Source organism: Lissotriton helveticus, chromosome 3_1 (assembly GCF_964261635.1).
Source record: "Lissotriton helveticus chromosome 3_1, aLisHel1.1, whole genome shotgun sequence".
Lineage (NCBI taxonomy): Eukaryota > Metazoa > Chordata > Amphibia > Caudata > Salamandridae > Lissotriton > Lissotriton helveticus.
Window position 1 is genome coordinate 808,032,969 of NC_136061.1, and position 22,561 is coordinate 808,055,529.

General features: G+C 45.5%; 1 protein-coding gene across 2 annotated transcripts in view; it reads left to right on the forward strand.

Annotated features, from left to right (window-relative positions):
- TSG101 (tumor susceptibility 101) overlaps positions 1-22,561 on the forward strand; it is a 268,789-nt gene that overhangs the window by 148,321 nt on the left and 97,907 nt on the right. For both annotated transcript variants that reach the window (XM_078681066.1, XM_078681067.1), the window contains exon 7: positions 4,774-4,862. In XM_078681066.1, the coding sequence (XP_078537192.1) occupies positions 4,774-4,862 (89 nt within the window). The remainder of the gene's footprint in view (positions 1-4,773; positions 4,863-22,561) is intronic.

The following is a 22,561-nucleotide window of genomic DNA, read 5'->3' on the forward strand; positions in this document are numbered from 1 at the left end:
ACACACATTACAATTTCCACATACATAGAAGCCTTTAGGAGGTTTGAGCCAACCTTCGTATTGCTTGTTCTGACAGCCGTATAGCTAGGGCATAGAGCCTCTCTGTGTCCCTGATCTTTTGTAGATGACAGAGGGTTTAGCACCAAGGAGTGGCCCAATACCCGTTGTTCCCATTAGAATTTTCCAATGTCTTTGCAAGATTTTATACATATCCTGATTCAACTGTGAAAAGGTTGTAATGAAAGCCAGACGTTCACTATTTTGAGATGTCAGTAACCTTTTAGGTTTCAATGTATCACTTCTGTTCACATTTCTGACCTTATCCAAAGCTCGATTCAATACCTGATCATTATACCCTCTCTTCTTGAATCGTTGTACAGTGTCAGAAGCATGTTTTTCAAAATGCATGTTATCACTGCAATTGCGGCAAACACGGATCAGCTCACCCAAGGGAATTGCATTGTTTGTTCTAATCGCATGAGCACTATCAAAATGTAGTGTACTGTTGAACGCAGTTTCCTTCCTATATAAGGAAGTTAGTAATTTCCCATGTTCAACATATACTTCGACATCAAAAAAATGAACAGTGTTCTTAGACCTACTCATAGTGAAGCGCACATTAAATTGAATGTATTTGAAGTCCTAGAAATAAGGTGACTCAATTTCATGCATTAAAAAAAATATTTTTTACACAACCCTGTGTTGAACAATTGAATATAGTTGATTGTATTTATGGTGTGTTTGCAGCCCTGAGGAAGCCCCATTTGGACGAAACGCTCTGGCTGCGTGGTGAATGTTGAATTAGACCATCTTACGTCAAGAACATTTCCAGGATGTATTCAAAAGATCATCTGTTTGACATCAATGAAATACATTTTCATTTCTTTAGCATTTTGAAAAATTTCTGCTTCGTTGCCTCTCTATTTGCTTATATTTAGATTAGTGGTAATGTTCTGGTCCATGCTAGGTTGGGATGATCCGAAAAGATCCCATCCAAGCAATGCCCAGCAGAGTGTGTGACTCCTTTGACCAACTTACTAAGTCCTGTGCTGGCCATATGATCAAGAATGACTTTAGTTTCCCTGTCCGCACTATTTTCCAATTGGAAATTGAAGTCTCTCAAAATGGAGAAATTAGATTGAATTGCTTTGTACTCCAGGAGTTGACCTAGTGAGCCTAAACATAAGATTTGGTTCTAGGAGGCCGATACAGTAATGTGCCATTGAAAGTGTTCTGACTTTCAAGTCCGATTTTAAAAATTGCTGCTTTACACTCTGTGTTGTCTGGAAGGTTCCCTAAACACCAGGGTGGATGAAATCATCCGTCGGTGCCTAGCGGATCACAAATAAGAGTCGCCATCCAGAGGCGGTGCAAGAACTCTTTCAGCGCTGAGAAGAGCCTTGGTTAGATCTATTCGCCTCTATCAAGAACGCGCAATGTCAGCAGTTTTGTGCTTTGAAGTTTCCAAGGCAGCTCTTGCTCGGCAATGCTTTTCATCTAGAAAGGACCTCAGGCCTCCTATATACCTTTCCGCCCATACCACTTCTGTCCAAAGTGCTCAAGAAGATCAAGAGCGACCTGGCCTAAGTTATTCTTGTGGCTCCGGACTGGGCACGGAGAGTTTGGTATACCAAGCTTCTGCAGATGGACATTGATCCTCCGATCAGGCTGCCCCTATGGGGGGGATCTTCTGTTGCAGCAGAAGGTGAAGGTCCTCCACCTGAATCTGTAAACCCTCCGCCTCCTTGCGTAGAGATTGAATCTGCGACAACTGACTCCCTCACGAATTATGCAGAGTTATTCTGGCAACCAGGCGTCCCTCCAGTAAGTTGATATACGCATGCAGATGGAATTGTTTTTCAAATATTGTACTGGACGGTCTATTGACCCTCTTTCAACCTCCCTTTCTGACATCCTCCTTTTCATCCCATCTCTTGCCCAGCAAGGCTCTGCTCTGGGCATTCTAAAGGGTTACCTTTCTGCCTTTCTATGGTTGCCAGACCAACCGTCACTATTCAGGTCCCCTATTGTAAACAGATTTCTGAAGGGGCTTACACATTTGCTCTATCCCTCACCTTTAATCATGCCCCAGTGGGACCTTAACCTGGTCCTCACTTATCTAATGTGTGCACCATTCGAGACGCTGTACAATGCCCCCTCCAACCACTTACCATCAAGACAGCCTTTTTAGTGGCAATAATGTCTGCCAGGAGGGTGAGTTAGTTGCAGGCACTTTCTTATCAGTTTCCTTAGCTGACCGTCTACCCAGACAACATAGTGCTCTGCCCTAGGGCTTCATTGTTGCCTAACGTGGTGACTCCTTTCCACCTAAGGCAATATGCCACCTTGCCCACCTTCTATGTTCCTCCACATCCTTCTAAGGAAGAAGAAAGTCTCCACGGTCTGGACCCAAAAAGAACGGTATCATTCTAATTAACCGCACTAAAGACCAACTCTTGTGGGGTACTTTGAAGCAAAGAAGGGACGTGCTTCACAGAAGAGGACCATCTTCTGATGGGTTATCCTCTACATTATGATCTGTTACGCTTTGGCAAAGAAACAGCCTCCTGAAGATATCAGGGCTCATTCTTCCAGTTCTAAGGCAGCCACCACGGATCTCCAGCGTGGTGTCTCGGTTCTCTACATCTGCCAGGCGGCTACGTGAGCATCCATGCACACGTTTATCAAGCATTGCTGCTGTTCGGTCCTACAGGACTTTCTGCTTTAAACTTTTCCACAGTCCCTCCTACGGGGATGATGTTGCTAGGGTATCTGTTCAAAGTTAAGGAATCTGCGGCTAGATGTCTCTATCAGATGGACAAGTTACTTACCTTCGGTAACGCCTTATCTGATAGAGACATGATCTAGTTGCAGATTCCTTACCGACCCACCCATCCTCCCTGCACTGCGGATCAGTTCTTAATGTCAGGGCTGTTCCTCTTCAGGGCCCAAGTTGTCAAAAGAAACTGCTGTCAGTCAACGTCATGGCTCCGTGCTCCTGGCGTGAAAAGTTGTAAAAAGTACAGACATCAGCGTGCCGAGTAGGCGCCTATATAGATGGCGCAGACGCCACGATGACGGAGATGATGATGCTAACATCACGTAGAGTCGACTGGCGTCACCTACCAGCGTGCAGGGGTACTTATCATGAAAGTTCTTCTAAATCCAGTCTGACACCTGGGAAGTTCAAAGGTAAGGAATCTGCGGCTAGATCATGTCTCTACCAGAGAAGGTGTTACCAAAGGTAAGTAATTTGTCTTTTTGGGAAACAAATGCTGCAAATGTGACAGTGCATTAAGCGGGCCATCCTCTCAAAGCACGATTAGATTCTTAAGGTGAGACAGAATTAGAAAATATATAGTTATTATATTTTCCATGTAGTCCATATAGTCACTATCAACAATGATTCTGTCACAATTTAGTGAATGGTGCTTTTATTACAATATTGATTGTGCAGATTACTTTCCCTTGGAAAATCCACATATATTTGTGTTTTCTGATTCCTGACATTCAAGGTAACAATCCTCAGGCGTTCTGGAATTTGTTTGCCCATTTTAGAAATACAACATATTTGGCATGTGTTTCTTGTTTAAAAAGGTCTCCATTACATCCTCTGCTATAGTTTAGATAGGTGCACAAGGAGACCAAAAAAGGCACATATGTTTGAACACCCTGACACCAGTTTATGAAAATAGTTTTAGATTTTCTTTTTAAATAAAAAAGGCCAGGCCCTATGCAAACACTCCAGCAGTAAAAGGGTTAAAGCAAGACGTATGTGCATGCCTAAACAAGTTTGCAGTGGGTGGGATTGAAGCTATAGGTAAGGAAAATGCTCAACACACGTTTATATTAAAATACCTATATTGTAGGGGTCTTGTGGGCTTGTTGAACTGTATTAAAAGGGAAACATTACCATACTATCTTTGTTAGATGCTTTGGGCCATACGTATGAAAGTTACATTTTGCGATTCTCAAATAGCGATTTTTAGGCAATCGCTATTTGAGAATCGCAAAATGCTATGTATGTAGGATTTGCAAATAATTTTGCGAATCCTACATACTCCTTAATTGCGAATCGCAAATTGCAATTTGCAATTAAGGAATACCTCCCCATTCATTCCTATGGGCCTAGAGGCCCATAGGAATGGATGGGAATACATTCTCAATTTGCGATTCTCAATTAGAGAATCGCAAATTGAGAATGCAATTTCAAGGCTGCCATGGTGTCAAAAGGGCACCCTGTTGCACCCCTTAAATGTGCATTAGTGCCCATGTGGCACACATACATGCCCTAAGTGCATGTATGTGTGCCACATGGCACCTTGAAAAATGCAAAAAAGTGCATTTTTCAAAGAAATCGCAAATTGCCACCAACTTCACGTTGGTGATAATTTGCGATTCCTTATGATCAAATTGCACTTTTTCTGGGCCTCATACATTGCGTTTAAGGAATCGCAATTTGCGATTCCTTAAATGCTGTCGCAAAATAGGGAATCGCAAATTGTTGATTTCTTATTTTGCGTGGCTGTTTTATTTACATACATACCACTTAGCAATTTTGCGATCTCAAATGCCGAAATTCGGCGAATTTCGGCAGTTGCGATCGCAAAATTGCCTTCATACATATTGCCCTTTATAAAATATTTTAGCATGAAAGTGTGGATACTTTTTTCTAAGTCACTGCGGTTTTCAAAATATTTTGGCCAAAAATCAAAACGTGAGCAAGAATTGCATAAGATATTTTCTCAAACTAATATTGTTTGTTTTTTGTAGTTACCCCAGTTATCCTTATCCAGCTAGTACGTATCCATCACAGACGCCACCACAACACTATCCTAACCAGACTTCAGGAACAACAACTGGTGAGTTCAGTCCTTCTATCTGTATATGCTACCTACATTAATTTTTCATGAAATGTAAAGATATAGAAATATTTTTGTTTCAGAATAGTTTATCAGTTTGCAATGAGTCATAATACAATAGGCAAAATGAAATTAAAAATGGCACAAATTACCATAAAATCTGGCTGTAGTGCTGTGAACAAACTGGGGCAATCTCCCCTAACAAAATATTGGGGCTAGTCCATTTTAAAGTTTTGCACCAACTGTACAGTACCCCTGCATTGCTCAAGAGACTGGCCTGGTGGATGTCAGACCGTTTGCTGTGCCATACCTTCAATGCAGAGTTTGTGTTCGAGGCATGTGGGCTGCTGAATTCATATCTATAGCATAGATTGCCGCCTAGTGTTGGGTCCGGATGATTGCACATTGTTGTCCTGGAAGAGTCTTCGAAGTATCAAGAGATAGGTGGCTCCTCCCCTGGACTACAGTGCGCATGGGCATCGACTCCATCCCCAGATTGTTTTTTTCCGCCATTGGGTTTGGATGCATATTTGATCACTCCAGTTCGAATTCTATAAAAACTTTCTTATCGGCCCACAGGCTTTTCCTATATCGTCGGTATTGTCTTGCGTTCGGTGCCCAGCTCTGTTCCTGCTCAGTTCCCGAGTCGGACATCCAGAGGAGTCGCGTGGCTCTTCGGTGCTCGAGGCCCAGTCAACGCAACAAGACTTATTCGACAACGCATCATGGAACGGAGCCCGTTCAAGAGGTGCCCCGTGTGCAACTCCAAGTATCCCCACATCGACGTCCACCCGGTGTGCAACAAGTGCCTTTCGCCGGATCACGATGAAGCCAACTGTATGGCTTGTTCTCGTTTTCGCTCCAAGAAGACGATTCGACTTCGGCGCGCCAGGAGGCCCAGCAGACGGCCCCTCAGCCGGTGAACATTTTCGATACCGAGGGAGAAGAAGCAGACGAGCAGGAAGTTCAAGAGCCGATTTCCATTCCAGCGGCAGAGATCGACTCCAACTACGACACAGACGTAGAGATGCTCGATACAGAAGACATCGTTGACGAGGTAGGAGACGACGATGAGGCCTATGGGGCCACGGAAGATAGCTCAGGCGAGGAGCTATGCCCCGTTCGGACATTGACTAAGGCTCAGGTCGAGGGATCGCCACATGGCCTTACCCAAGATCTTACCACTACATCCACGGTCTCGCCTAAGGGCCCGACTACGGTCACTTCTGCGGAGCCGCCATTAGTCAAATCGAAACCGAAAGAGAAAGCCTCGGTGTCAACGGACACCTCTACGGAGCCCCCATTACTCAAATCGAAACCGAAAGAGAAAGCTTCGGTCTCGACGAAACCAAAAGTGGTAGAGGCGCCATCAAAACAGAAAACGCCTGTCACCTTGGTCGGCTCCACGTCTTCGGACATGTCGGTGCAGACGAAGCCGAAGAAGGTTGTCGAATCGGTGAAGTCGCTATAGGGCGTCGAGCCGAAGACTGGGGCACCGAAGACGCTTGCCAAAGCCGTCGGCACCAAAGGCCGTCGACGCAGTCAAGGGACTCGGAGCTCCAAAAGCTGTCGATCCTACCCGTCGGTCCGAGAAGGCCAAGAGTACTACTACCCTCGTCACCACGGGGTGGTGGCTCAAAAGCACCTGTTGAGTCGGCGAAACCGTCCGCATCCTTCACGAAGCAGGTGTCGGACTCGTTGCAGCGCATTAAAGACAAGGCTTCCGCGGTCGATCCGAAGGTTCCTTCCACACCGAAGCCAGCCACCAAACCACACAAGTCGACGGCGCCGATTCAGTTCACGCTGCCGCCGAAAGTGGCGCCGAAGGCGTTCGCACCCAAGCAGGTCGTCGAGCCGTCCATAGCGGTCTCCGCCGGGCCGAAGCCTACCCCTGCTGTTGTAAGCACAAAGCATCGACAACCCCTACTCGAGGACCAGTCGGAACAGTTTATCGACGCCAACACCGGTAAACTGTCCATTTACAAGCGCAAAATCACGCCAGCACAGCCTATGGAGTCCTACACCATTCCTTTGAAAAAGAAAAAGGATTCCACGGATTCCCCAGTTCTGGTTGAACTGATTAATCCACGTGCTCAGGACACTGCTCCAATCTCGCCCACTTACTCAGATGTGGAGGCTGGGGAAGGTGACTACGACAAGTACAACTACCCTGCCGACACTGATCCTGATGATCAGCATGACACATGGACAGATGCTGCAGACCCAGGGGATCCACAAACTGCTCCGGACACTCAAGTATATGCTGTCAAAACCTCCCCCACTGAGGATTCTGCAGCATTTAATGCACTCATTGAAAGGGCAGCTAAAAATCACGACGTCCAGCTGCATGCTGACCCTATTGAAGTGGACTTTCTGTTTGATACCTTTTCCACCTTTGAAAAGACTGTCAAAACTCTGCCAATGTTAAAGGGTGTCTTGAAACATGCTGCAGACATTTTTAAAGAACCCACACGTGCCAGGGTTATAAACCCCAGAAATGAAAAAAAAGTGCAAGCTGGCGACCCTACCTACATCAAGGGCCAGTTGTCGTTGGACTCCCTGGTTGTTTCTAATGCCCGGTAGAGGGCACATTCACAGACTACTGGTGATGCTCCTCCCCCTGACAAGGTGTCTAAAGTGCTAGAGGCATCAGGGAAGAGGGTGACGGCACAGGCGGCCAATATATGGCGTATTTCTAACACGCGGGCGCTCTTGGCCAGATATGATAGGGCACACTATGATACACTGGAAACCCTCTTACAACACTTGCCAGATGAGTATAAGGAGGCAGCAGAGATGCTCATTCAAGAAGGGAAGCTCATCTCAAATGTTTCAATTAAGTGTGCACTGGACGCAGCGGACACCACGGCCAGGGCCGTTAACACCAGTGTAATGTTGCGGCGTCAGGCCTGGCTCAGGATCTCCGGGTTCAAGCCGGAGATACAAACCACCATTCTCAATCAACCTGTAAACCCTGACCACTTATTTGGTCCTGAGGTGGACACCACCCTGGAAAAAATCAAAAAGGACACCGAGACTGCAAAGTCTATGGGGGCTCTTCAGTCCCAGCAGTTCAGGAGTAGTACTTTTCGTCGCTCAAGCAATAGAGGTGTTTCCAGAGGCCAGATGTCCCAGCAAACACAATACACTAAAGGTGGTGCACAAACCTCTTACAACAAGCAGAGTAGAGGCGGATATCGCGGCAACAGCACCAAGGGCAGAGGTCGTGGAAACAACAACTCCCGATCCTCCGCCGCCAACAAACAGTGACGCCTTGTCACTGCCCCCCGACCATGCAACACCTGTCGGGGGGAGACTCCCAACAGTTCCTGCCAGTCTGGAAATCCATCACCACAGACAGGTGGGTCAGAAAACGTATCCAGTACGGTTATTGTCTGGAGTTAACATCCGCTCCACCCAACATCCCTCCAAGGCACCGTCCTATGTCAACAGAGCATTTGCACTTATTGCAGCAAGAGGTGCTCGTCATGCTGCAAAAAGGGGCAATCGAGCTCGTGCCAGTGGGACAAAGAGGCTCGGGAGTGTACTCCCTGTACTTCTTGATCCCAAACAAAAGACGGGTCCTTGCGACCAATACTGGACCTCAGGCCCCTAAACCAGTACATTCTATCAGAACACTTTCACATGCTAACTCTGCAGCAGGTTCTTCCGTTGCTCAGTCAAGGGGATTTTCTCGCAACATTGGATCTAAAAGACGCATATTTTCACATTCCACTACATCCGTCACACAGAAAATACCTCAGATTCACCATTCAGAATCAGCATTATCAATTCAAGGTCCTCCCTTTTGGAGTGACCACGGCGCCCAGGGTGTTCACAAAATGCCTGGCGACAGTGGCTGCCCACCTCAGGAGACAAAACGTGCACGTCTACCCATATTTGGACGACTGGCTTGTCCAAGCAAAGTCGGCCCACCAGTGCGCTGCCAACATGCCCCACACCATTCACCTCCTTCACAATCTGGGGTTCTCACTGAATTATCCGAAGTCACACCTTCAGCCCGCCCATGTGCGGCAGTATCTAGGCGCGACGATAAACACTCTGGCGGCCACAGCGCAGCCTTATTCTGTGAGGATCAACAGCATTCAATTACTGATACAAAAATTCAGACTGCAACACTCGCTTCCAGCACGAGTGTTCATGCAGTTGATAGGCATGATGGCCTCCTGCATCTTCATAGTCCCGCATGTGAGACTGCATATGCGTCCGCTTCAAGAGTGCTTGGCGCAACAGTGGAATCAGGCTCACGGACAGTTGAAAGACCTAGTGTTGGTGACCGGTCGGGCATACAACTCTCTGCATTGGTGGAATCCACACAACCTTTGCAAGGGCCGACCGTTCCAGGAGCCTGTCCCACAGATCGTCCTAACCACGGACGCTTCTCTCCAGGGTTGGGGAGCTCATGTACTCCAATACACAGTGCAGGGACTATGGACGACACAGCAAAAGAAGATGCACATCAACCACCTAGAGTTGATGGCGATCTTCATGGCAATGAAGGCATTCAAAGTACATCTGTGCAACAAGGTCGTGTTGATCCGGACGGACAACATGACGGCCATGTACTACATTCAGAAGCAGGGAGGTACGCACTCTCCACAGTTGTCTCATCTGGCTCAGAGCATGTGGAAGTGGGCCATTCAGAGGAACATCTTCCTCATGGCGGAACACCTCCCAGGCAAAGACAATCAGATGGCGGATCTGCTCAGCAGGTACAGCCACCAACTGCACGAGTGGGAGGTACATCCATCAGTGCTCCACCCGTACTTCCAGCAATGGGGTCATCCAGAGATAAACCTGTTCGCCACATGGGAAAATGCCAACTGCCAAAGCTTTGCCGCCAGGTTCCCGCAGTGCAATGCGATATGGATGAACTGGTCAGGCAAATTTGCGTACGCTTTTCCCCCAGCGCCTCTAATACAGCTGGTGGCACGAAAGCTAAAGCAACACTCGATGACGCTCATCCTGGTTGCTCCAACGTGGGCCCGCCAACCATGGTACACCACGTTTCTAGAACTTTCCGTGGTACCGCACCAAAGGCTGCACCTCACACCCAGACTTTTGACGCAGAGCCATGGCGACATTCAGCACCCAGATCCGCAACAGCTCAACCTGGCGATCTGGCTCCTGAGGTCTTAGAGTTTGGCTACCTCAACTTGCCTCCTGACTGCATGGATATCATACGGGAGGCGAGGAAGCCCACCACCAGAGCATGCTACGCGGCAAAATGGAAGCGGTTTGTCATTTATTGCGTGGACAACAACATTGACCCGCTTGACGCGTTCACACACAACATCATTTGTTATCTGTTGCATCTTTACAAATGCAATCTGGCATATGCTTCCATTCGGATACATTTATCCGCCATAGCGGCTTATCTCCAAAACAGGCAGCACCTCTCTCTTTTCCGGGTGCCTGCCATTAAAACTTTTCTAGAGGGGCTTAAACGAGTCATTCCTCCCAGGATCCCACCTGCTCCTGAATGGAATCTTAATGTGGTACTCACCCGGCTGATGGGTCCACCTTTTGAGCCTCTGCATTCATGCAAGATTCAGTTCTTAACATGGAAAGTGGCTTTCCTCATAGCCATTACGTCACTACGACGTGTTAGTGAACTCCAGGCACACACTGTACGGGAGCCATTCATACAAATTCACTCCAGCCGGGTGGTGCTGCGCACTAACCCTAAATTTCTTCCAAAGTTGGTTTCACAGTTCCATGTCAATCAGTCTAGTGAACTGCCTGTGTTCTTCCAAAATCCAGAGACAGTGGCTGAAAGAATGCTCCACACTCTGGACGTCAAACGAGCTTTGATGTACTACATTGATAGAACCAAAGATTTTAGGAAGACGAAACAACTCTTTGTTGCCTTTTCTGCACAACACAAGGGCAACCCCATTATCAAAGCAGGTATAGCCAGGTGGATCGTTAAGTTTATTCAAATTTGCTATCAAAAAGCTAAGCGCACTTTAACGATCCCCCCCAGAGCCCACTCCACCCGTAAGTTGGGGGCCTCCATGGCTTTCCTTGGAAATATTCCTTTAGAAGACATTTGTAGAGCAGCCACATGGTCTACCCCACACACATTTACGAAACACTACTGTGTAGATGTGCACTCCAAGCAGCAGGCAGCTGTAGGGCAGGCTGTTCTAAAAACACTTTTTCAAACATCTGCAGCTGGCACGGCGGCCGCCGCTAATGGAGGGACTGCTATATATTCTATGCTATAGATATGAATTCAGCAGCCCACGTGCCTCGAACTGAATATGCTACTTACCAGTATGCATCTGTTCTTGGCATGTAGGGCTGCTGACATTCATATCGCCCACCCTCCTCCCCGGCGCCTGTAGTGGCTGCAGACTTTACACTTACTCTTAGCATGGTCATCGCTCACACTGTTACACTCCATCTTCGCCACAATGGCTAAAAACAATCTGGGGATGGAGTTGATGCCCATGCGCACTGTAGTCCAGGGGAGGAACCACTTATCTCGTGATACTTCGAAGACTCTTCCAGGACAACAATGTGCAATCATCCGGACCCAACACTAGGCGGCGATCTATGCTATAGATATGAATGTCAGCAGCCCTACATGCCAAGAACAGATGCATACTGGTAAGTAGCACATTCAACCTTGCCTACGATACAAGCTTATTGAGTTGAAATATTGCACCAGCTTTTGTAAAGGTTTTAGATGAATGTGTTTCACTCTCCCGAAGAGTATTCAATGTCTATTTATTTATTATGAGTTTTATATACTGCTGGCTTGACCCGAAGGTATCGGAGCGCTTTACAGAGTATCAGCACGAAGTAACTAACACAAAATTACAAAAACAATTGCACAGTGTTACACAATAGAAAAAAGAAAGAACAAGAGTTAAGGATCTGAGAATACTCGAGGATGGCAAAGAGAAGACTAATGATGAGGCAACAAACAACAAGAGGAATAACAGTAAAAGTGGAAGTTTAAGTGGCGGCAAGAAGCAACCTAAGGGGCAGGGGAAGAAAAAGGGGAAAGCTCGGAAAGGAAAGGGTAAGGGAAGCAGTTAAGGACAGGAAGGGAGACAAAAACGGAAAAAGCGAGTTACACAAACAATAAATTAAACATTTTTCACAGAAATTACAAAATGAAAGACAAATCAAAAGAGGCAGAGAAGGAAAGGGGACAGGAATATAAGACAATACTAGGTGGGGGGAAGGGAATCTGAGGGGGTGAATAAAGGCAGTCGGATCAGAAGAGAAAACGTAAAATTACTGGAAGGCGAGGAGAAAAACGATAGAGGATCCTCATGGGGAGAACAGAGGCAAGGGGTAAAGGAAAGAGGATGAAACAAGATGATGAGTCGGGTCCTGGTAATCGATGGTGGCCAGCACTAAAATGGTGGGCAGAGCAAAATTCAAAGAGTCAAACAGTCCGTACATGTGAAGCCAGGGAGCAGGATAAAATTGCAACAAAAAGTCAAAGGTGGGGGGGACGCAGTTCTGAAAAACAAAAGCGGGTGAAAGGTAGAAGAGGCGAGCAGGCTCGGACCACTGTGGCATCGATAAGATGTCTGACTGCTGTGGCATTCCTGTTGGCCAAAAGGGGGGCGTAGGTGTGTGTAGGTGCAGGGCAGGAACTGCTCAAAAAATTGGTTACTGGATATGAGGAAAGCAACCACCTTTCAAAGCTTTCATAAGCTATTAAAACTCTGAAATGTCAGGCAGCTGTACAACGCCACCTGATAAAAAATTCTCTGGATCCAATCTGGCACCAGCAGAATGTTCTAAAGTTAGGTATTTGCAGTTAGTATAACCACCAGAAAGAGTGTTGTGGCAGATAACTAACTTTGTTCTTCAAGGCTGTAAATCAGCTCTAACACATCAAAAAATAGCCTTTTCAAGCTAATCGCAACTTCCGTTACAACCAAGCACAGGTATAACTTCCTGAGCCCCTCATAGTAAGTGGCTTTTCTCCTTTTCAGGTCACACTTAGAATAATCCTGGTTTAGTCACTTAAGCAGTTTCATTTTCTTCACCAACGAAATGCTCCTACAGATGCCTTCTTAATTTCACCGCAAGGTGGTGTTGGTGTAATTTTATAAAGTACCATTAGTTTCAATACGGTTTATTTAGTGAAGTCTATGTTTTTTAACGTTCAGTTGTTAATTGCGATTTTTGGTTATATGTGTACATATCTTAGACTTGTATATAGTACAAACTATTGGTGAACATTGTACCACACAAGGCTCCTTGTCAATGTTATATATTGGAGTCCAGCACTAGTCCGAATGGCATGGTGCTTCTTTTCCAGTCAACAGGATTCTCCTTTAGGGGATCTCTGTTGATAATCATAAACACTGAACAGTTTCTTCCACTTGCAAGGATACCAGAGCACTTCTTCCACATAGTTATTTCCGAGTTAGATTTTTGCCTTACTTCACACACAAAAAATTATTTAGCATACTGTAGAGGAAGGTATACTACTAATTCCATTTATTTGACGTAATATGAAAAAGGATCGGGTACTTGCAGACTCCTCCCTGCATTTGCACATGAGTACAATTTTTACTCGCACTTTTTCAGCACTGTTAAAAGCATGGCCGGTCAGTTCCAACATAGACTTCCTCAAACTGTTCCGTTATGTGTCTATCCAGAAGTACAACATAGTTGCTCCTTTCCAAACAGTAAAAGGAACAAATGATGGACGGAAGGTTGAACAATGCAAACATTCAACCCCAGTCACAAAGATACAGGTTTAATCCATTGTTCTTTTGCTTACCACGCCACGCGGGTCTGGACCCAGTCATATGCAAATCATTCTTGACCCTGCTCTTCCTGGGAACAGTCCACCCTGAACTGCCAAGCCAGGAGCTCCCTGGACCAGTAACCGGCGTTCAGGGCATCAACTTTCATCAGCCATATCAAACAGTGGCATTTAGTCACAAGTTGTTTGTTCATTGGATGCACAGACCACTTACTTTTTTTATCTACATCTAGTACAACCACGAGAAACTGTTGTTTATTCAAGAGGGGATGTGCATACATTGCAAAACATATAGATGTTTCTAGTCTAAACTTTGATCATGAATGCTTTCACAAAAGTCTTGGCTCTGTGTTTGTCCATAAGTGATGTGATGCCACAGGATACATTTGTTTGTTAATCAGTTGTCAGTTCCCAGCGTTTCAATAAGGTAGGCTGTCCAAGTCTTCTCTAATTCCTTCACAAATAGACACATTTTGTCCACCCTCTTCCATCCTGCTACTAGGCACTAAGCATTAAACAACAGATCAGCTTCACTTCACAGACAAGAGCACCTCCTTTGTGACTTTAAAATTAAGAATTGCTTGCAGCCTTTTGGTTTGAGTTGTTGCGGAGGCCAAATTTAGAACAATACATGGAAAGGTGCAACCCTTCTCATGGTGGTAATGTCAAATTATGCTTTTGATGCATACTTGTAACTGCAGATTACTCACCTTTAGAATATCCCCCAAGTGCCAGACTGGATCCAGAAATTTTCATAGCATTATTTCTGCAGTTTGGCTCCGCATTGACCTCATTACACTATGGAAGTTAAGAAATGGAGCTGAATATAAGGCTTTCCTCTCTGTGCCGACGTATGTTCTTCTTTCCGTGCTGGAGGTTGATCCCGTCCTGACTCCGGTGTCTGACTCTAGCCAAATCCATCCTGCCTGCAACCAAGTTCACTCTCTGATTCCACATCACCACACCCAGTTCCTGTAAAATCTGAATTATGCAAAACACTTCCTCAATCATGGAGTCATCCTCTGTTGCTCAGCCAGGTTTTTCGTTCAAATGGATTCAAGAGGCCAGTGGGCTAGATACTTCCCTGATACAGGGTTGATTTTTTCCCCCATGGGACGCCAACGGAAGAGTGCTTCCATCGCTGTAATCGTCAGATATGCTGCTAAGGTCCTGGATTTACAACTTCCTTCTGTGGAGTTTAAAACAAATGTGCTGACTGAAGTTTTTCTGTCTAGGCCATATTCTTCTGAGCCCTTACTAGCATTCTGTGAAGTCCTAACTGACACCCTAAAGGGAACTTGGACTAAAACTTGATCTTACCTATCAGTGAACAAAGAGGTGGCCGGACACCCCGACCTGCATTTGGTGATGCAAATTTTTCTTTCGCCGCATCCTACTCCTGAGATTTTGGTGGTCCAAACTTCCACCAGCAAGATGAATCCTAATTTGTTACCCACTATCCCCTCCCTGAACAACTCTCTTTTCACACACACCAACCTTCCTCTCAAATAGATAGTCAAAAAGGATTGAGGCATTCAGAAAATATTTTTTCTGTTTGACAAGCCTAACCTTGACTCGGGGCCAATTGCCTACTAAGCTATAATATGCATGCTTTCTTGGACAAGCCATTGGTATCTTGCTGGTGGTCTCGGATGCATTCAGGGCCTCTTTGGCTCAAACCATTCAGTATGCAAACAAATATGTAATTCAGGATGACCTGGATACTACTGATTGGGGCAAGCAGTTGGCAATAGTAGTGTGCTCTATTGCTACATGTGGATAGGATCCACAGGCTTTTCTGGAGATGTGCAGGCATCACTCATGGACATGCCTTTTGATGTAGCCTGCCTTTTTGGTGAAAATGCTGATTCTGCCCTGGAACACTTAAAGGAAACACAGGCTACAGCACTTTCATTGGGCCTTTCAATCCCTGCAGACAGTTCACTCATGAGTTTGTCCTTCCGGGCTACTCCCGAGGTTTGGTGTATAGACCACGCCAAGCCCACCACCCCTGTGGCGTTCACCTCAGGTCCTTTCATGGCTGCGGACGGGGAATAGGCAGACAACTTGCTGGTCGTCAAGGGCACCAGTCTTCCCAGTCCCCTTCTCCTGCAGCATCAGCCTCCCAGCATGTTAGTTTGCCCATAGCGATGCACAACCATGCTTTGGGAGGCAGGACTTGTCATTTTCGTCCAGGATGGCAATTATTCACATCTGACAGATGGGTCTTCCATATCGTCTAGCAGGGTTATGCCCTTCCGTTTGTTTCCGACTCACCACAGCGTCCACCCACATCAGAGCAGCTCTCACACAAGCACATATCCATTTATAAGAGGCACAAGCTCTACTGTCCAAAGGTGCCATTGAGAAGGTGCTGGCCTTGGAAATACCCCTGTTATTTCCTCATGCTAAAAAGGGATGGAGGCCATCCTATTTTAGATATTCGGCCTCTGAATGCCTTCCTGTGGAAGGACTAATTCAAAATGCTCACACTGGTCCATGTTCTGTCTGACCTGGATCCGGGTGACTGGATGGTAGCCTTGGACCTACAGAACATGTAATTTCTTGTGCCCTATCTGCAGTCCCACAGACCTTACCTGCGGTTCAGAGTCGACCAAGAGCATTTTTAGTTTGCCTTGTTCTCTTTTTGGGTCTCGCTGGCAATGCATCCGTAAGGATGCATTAGTCCAGCTGGAGACCAATAGCGATCACTCTGGGGGGAAGGACGGACAAGAGGGTGCACGAGCTTTTCTAGCTGGATTCGTGTGCGCGAACGCGCACGTCGCGTCCCGCGCCGTACACATCGCAGACAGACACTCGCTTACACACACACACCCCCTCCCCCACAGTCACACACACGCACTCCAAGACACATACACACACACACGCACGCACACACATACACAGGCCGCCCGCCCCCCCCCCCCGCACGCGCGCGCACACACATGCTTTCCCCCCCCCCCCCGCCCGCCCGCAGCTCAGCAACGCACTCACCGGCTTCCTCTCCTCAGCTGCAAGGCCCGGCAGCAGGACTCTTCTTCCCTCCTTCGGCACCGGGGCGCAGGGTAGGCTCCTGCCTGCTCCGGTGCTCCCAACACGGCTCCAATCGCGGCTCTTCCGTGGGAGGCGGGGTAGGCTCCCGCCCTCCTACTTCCTGTTTCCTGTTGTCGCGCCGGCCTGCCTGACTTCCTGGTCTCAGGCCGGCAGAGTGACGGCGGTGATTTCCGGTATTTATTTATTTAGTTATTTATGCATTTTTATATAGCGCGGACTTTACCCGAAGGCGGTATTTATTTATTCATGTATTTATGCATTTTTATATAGCGCGGACTTTACCCGAAGGCGGTATTTATTTATTCATATATTTATGCATTTTTATATAGCGCGGACTTTACCCGAAGGCGGTATTTATTTCTTCATGTATTTATGCATTTTTATATAGCGCGGACTTTACCCGAAGGCGGTATTTATTTCTTCATGTATTTATGCATTTTTTAGCTTGTACTCCAACATCCACTCTCGCACCAGACAATTTATAGTTGGGCTTGGGAATTCATATTCCGGACAAATCGGACATGTCTGCAGTGGCAAACTTGGGATCGAGTGGATGTTCGCTGGCAGCTCCATGAGGCTGTTTTAATTGTGGACTGTTCACTATGCCAGTAACATTAATGCTTGCTGAATCCTTCTGCTGTGCCGCTTAGTGTGTGTTAAAAGGATCAAATATTAGGAGCTTTATTGTGAAACACCTGATCAGTAAACTGGGGTCTGCTAGATTAGTTAAGCATGTGGCTGTCACACATAAAACATGGTCCCTTGAGGCATCCTCTGTGCTCCCTTTCTTGAATCTGAAACTGCATTTTCAATGTAATACATAAACTGCCGTTTCAACTGAGGTGGCAGCCACCGTTTTATTTTGACAGTCCGGAGTGCTTTTTGGAATGGTGTATTTCTGCTGTCTTTTTAAAAAAAAAAAAAATTTTTTATAGTTTGCTAGTGATTGGTTAAGCTTCCAGTGACAGCCATTGATTATCATCTGCTTACGTATTTTTGCATGGGGAATCGGTGGTCAGGAGCAGGAAATTGTAAATACGTTCAACCGCTTTTTATTGTACTTAATAAAACCTATTGCCCCATAACCGCCTTCCTTCCAGACAGCCATGAAGTTTTCCCATGATTATTGGCTCTTGATCTAGTAGACTTTTATGGCTTTGGGAAACAGTCTGTGACATACAAGTGTATCATCACAAGGGTCTGGTTCTTTCCTTAGTTTTTTCCCCCAGCTGTTTATATTACCTTGGTGCACACTTTAAATATTTTCATTCAAACACTTGCCACTTTGAAGTCTACCGTTGCCACCTGTCAAGTTGCCCTTCTGCAAATAACTGCATGCAAACACACAGTTTGCGGAACTGCAATGGAGCTAAAGTATAACCAGTTTACATATGCACCACACCTCAACAGTTCAGGAGGTTTGTTTATCCCAGTGTGACATGGGTCAAGGCATATGTCTGGTATCTACACCCCCCCTTACCCCCCCCCCCAAAAATAAATCCAGTGTATAAAATCACGTTTAGGGGTGTGTTTGGTAACATTCTCTGTCTATGCTAGGATTAACAGTTACAGCAGATCATGTCAAGGGATTTGGATCTACAGTAGTTGTACTCAACTTTTATGAGGGATCCAGAAATGATTTTCAGGATATCCATCTGAGATAAATTTGTGTGCAATAAATCTAAAAGTTTAGTCATTTACATAGTGGTTACTCCGAAAACCTTTTAGTTGTTCACTCTTCTTGTGCGTTGGACAACCCTGATGATAAAGATGCAGTGCTCTGAAGTTTTATCTGAGGACATGTAATCCACTGAGTGGTTGTACAGAGGGAAGAGGTCTTGAGAAGAGTGATGGTGACTCTCTCCTCTTTTGCCGGCAGTACTGTGACTGCATTTATGACTCATTTTTTTGCCTGTAATGTTCATTTAAATGATCTTGGCTCATCCATGTGGTTAGGGGAGTTGTTGTTCAGTATGAAATTTGAGCTTCAGATTTGTTTGTGTATGAAGATCTTGCATTCCAGGCTTGGTGTTGTGGTGTGCTGGCAGTTGAAACCTACAGGTAATCTTACAATTTTTGATACTTGTGTACATTATACAGTGCAGTTGAGCGCAGCATGCCATGGCAACACTTGGTTTTGTATCTCCTTGTTGCAAATTCACTCAGATGACACCCAAAGTCGATTGTCTTAATAGTACGCTTCAAAATCCTAATAAAAAGCTACCTAACTTTTAAAATGATAAATCTAAACCAAATCGTTTTATCTCCAGCTTCCTCTTGTGACCTGTATGGAGAGTGCGGCATTTGGACATATGTAAATTGTGTGGTTTATTTATTTATGTGGAGGGGTCGATGGGAATAAAATTATACCGGAATTTTGGAGGAGTGTGATACTGTTGAAGTATTCATATCGGTTCTTTGATCTTGGAGAATTGTTACTTCTATGCCAATAGCAGAATGCGTTATGTATGCTCATATATTTGGATTCCATTTTCTATGTACTTGGTTAAACAATCTCAAGATGATGGTTCTGAGAACATCAAGGGCCGACTAACCTGCACAACGCCTGAAACGGGGCATGATCACTAGGTCCATGTTTTTTTTCAAGCATGACTCCTGCGCCCATTCTAACTTTCATTTCATAGGTTCTCCTTCCCCCTCAGACGCATGAACAGTCTGTGAACTCGGTACATTACTTTCTTTCATCGTCTTTAAAATGGGCTAACAGTTTACACCAACAATTTCCAGTATATTGCAGACAGTTTTATAATCGTGCATTACTTTTAAATTTCAGTTTTTTTAACTGTCGCTATGTTTTCTGATACACAAAAGGCCAAAAGTATTAATAAGAAACGATCATCCTGTATTTTAGTTTGCCAATGACTGTTGCTCCGTTATGTGAGACATTTTGAGAGTGCTTAAAGTTGAGTTTGGCATGGTATCTCATTTCAAATTCCTACGCCTGCAGCTAGGCTCACATCCTACTCTGTATTTGATTGGACCATGCCAGCTTGTAAATAAGTACAGGGAGACTGGCTTGGCATTTCATTGGATAGAGTAACAACATCTGTGTAGGCTGTCTCCATAGGATACTTTGTTTTGCTCAAGATAATAATACACGTGGCATCTTCATTGGCCATACATTAGGCGCATATCTGTGCTTGAAGGCCCCCTGTAAAACTGAGCCTGCATATAGAGCAAGGGAGTTTTGCAAGAATGAACTGTCTTGTGCGCGGTACTCCGCTGGTGAACATGTGATTTCTGGGAAGTCAATTTTCTAGTGTACCCGATATTGCCTATTTTACATGTGCATTCTCTGAATTTGTATGAAACTTTCGAATTTTTACTGTGCTTTTTGGGTCTCGCTGGCAATGCATCCGTAAGGATGCATTAGTCCAGCTGGAGACCAATAGCGATCACTCTGGGGGGAAGGACGGACAAGAGGGTGTACGAGCTTTTCTAGCTGGATTCGTGTGCGCGAACGCGCACGTCGCGTCCCGCGCCGTACACATCGCAGACAGACACTCGCTCACACACACCCCCTCCCCCACAGTCACACACACGCACTCCAAGACACATACACACACACACGCACGCACACACACACATACACAGGCCGCCCCCGCACGTATTTATTTATTTAGTTATTTTTCATGTATTTATGCATTTTTATATAGCGCGGACTTTACCCGAAGGCGGTATTTATTTATCCATGTATTTATGCATTTTTATATAGCGCGGACTTTACCCGAAGGCGTCGGAGGCTTCACAACAGGAACAGAAATTAAACATAATGAGAAACATTACAAAAGAACAGGTTGCAAAAACATACATTACTTACATAAGGTAATAGTGACAATTGTGAGCAACCAAAATACATGAGGTAGTAAAAACTGTGAGCAACCAAAATACATGAGATAGTCAAAACTGTGAGCAACCAAAATACATGAGGTAGTCAAAAGTGCACAAGAGGAAATGAAAGTGACAAGTGTGCAGTTATAAGAGAAAACAGAGTATGATTAGAGGTATAGTCCTGCAATAAGTGCTAGACACTCAGGCTCAGGAACAAGCGTTACATGGGCAAGGTGGCACTTGTGCAAGTATCAAAGGTAAAGACATGTGAGAGGTAGCAGCCGTGTGTTGCAAGGGCAGAGTGGTGTGTGCATGTTACAAAAGGGCACCGAACACCAGTACATGGAAAATACTGCAAAAAGGCAGACCCTCCAATCACAGGCATACACTGGGAAGGCACTTCCATGGTCATGGAAAGTAGAAATTATCAGTAGTGGGAAGACATCCTCACAATAGCAAGAGGACGTGAATTACTTTTGGAGGTGTCTCTGGAGGAGGAGAACTTTGAGGTCCCTTTTGAAGAACAGGTTATGCATGGAAATGTAAGCGGGACAGACTAATAGGATTTCATCTGAAGCTCAAGTTACGCCGCTCGCCTGTCTGGCGCTTTGACCGCATAATTAACTATAATTGGTCTGACTGAACTAGCTCGGGTGAGTCAGTTCGTATCGTTTCCTCCCCCTCGTCACATTTCACTTGCTGAATGGTGTGTGTTGAAGCGTTCGCAGTCCTTTTCTACAAGTGTGTGCAGCAGGTTTTCAACATTGTGAATGGCCCGCGCAGACCTACCAAGGACCTTTACAGTAAAGCCAGCATATTGGTACGTCCCTGGTAGCACCGTGGGCCCGTCTAGCCCCAATTAACCTCTTCTTTATTGGTTTCCAATAGGTTTACTGCTTTCAAGTTGCGCCATACCACCTCGCCTTTCCATACAATAACTGATAATTGTTTTATACAACTTTGTGATTTTTATACATTTGTTACCGCATAATTTGGCCTCTTTTTTTTATTTTTATTTTTTATACCCAACGCTGCCGCATACTATAGCCCAAGCTCTCTCTCTCTCTCTCTCTCTCTCTCTCTCTCTCTCTCTCTCTCTCTCTCTCTCTCTCTCTCTCTCTCTCTCTCTCTCTCCCCACCTTTTCTCTCTCTCTCTCTCTCCTCCCCTCTCTCTCTCTCTCTCTCTCTTCCCCACCTTTTCTCTCTCTCTCTCTCTCTCTTCTCCCCTGTCTCTCTCTCTCTCTCTCCTTCCCTCTCTCTCTCTCCTCCCGTGTCTCTCTCTCTCTCTCTCTCTCTCTCTCTCTCCTCCCCTCCCTTCCCTCTCTCCCCTCTCGCTCTCTCTCTCCTCCCCTCCCTTCCCTCTCTCTCTCTCTCCTCCCCTCCCCCCAGCCCGGAATACAGTACCACTGTGATCACAAAATTCTTAAGCACCCTGCAACACTGGGGATTTACAGGAATCCAAACACCAGCGTAAAGTACTTGAACAACAATGACGTCTGTCTTATAAATTTCACAAAAAAATGTTAATATTTCACTTCTGTTCTTGGATTTTCGTGAAAATACAACACATATTGCATTACAAATGCTATAGGTGTCACATTTGGGAAAGTTAAAACTATTGGCATTGTAAATGACAAAGCTATTACTTTAGCTATTACTATAGCTATTTTCACAACCAACACATAAATAAAAAAAATGTAATTCACAATACCAATGGCTCAAACTTTCCTAATGCGAGACCTATTGCATTGCAAATGCTTGTTTTTTTAATTTTCAAAACCTTTATGGGCAGATTCAGCATAATCATAATACCCTTTTGCATCAGATCAAAGCTTCGTACGTAGCAGGAATTTGCGGAATACAATAAACATAGCGAGATCTTAATCAGGCAGAAGCATTATTCTGTACAACACGACTATGACACCATAAGCATCACATAGCTAAAGGAGGTGGTGACAGCACTGATGGGATGGAAGCAGGCACGGACAGAGGGGGAGAAGAGGACAGGGAGGGAGACAATTACTGA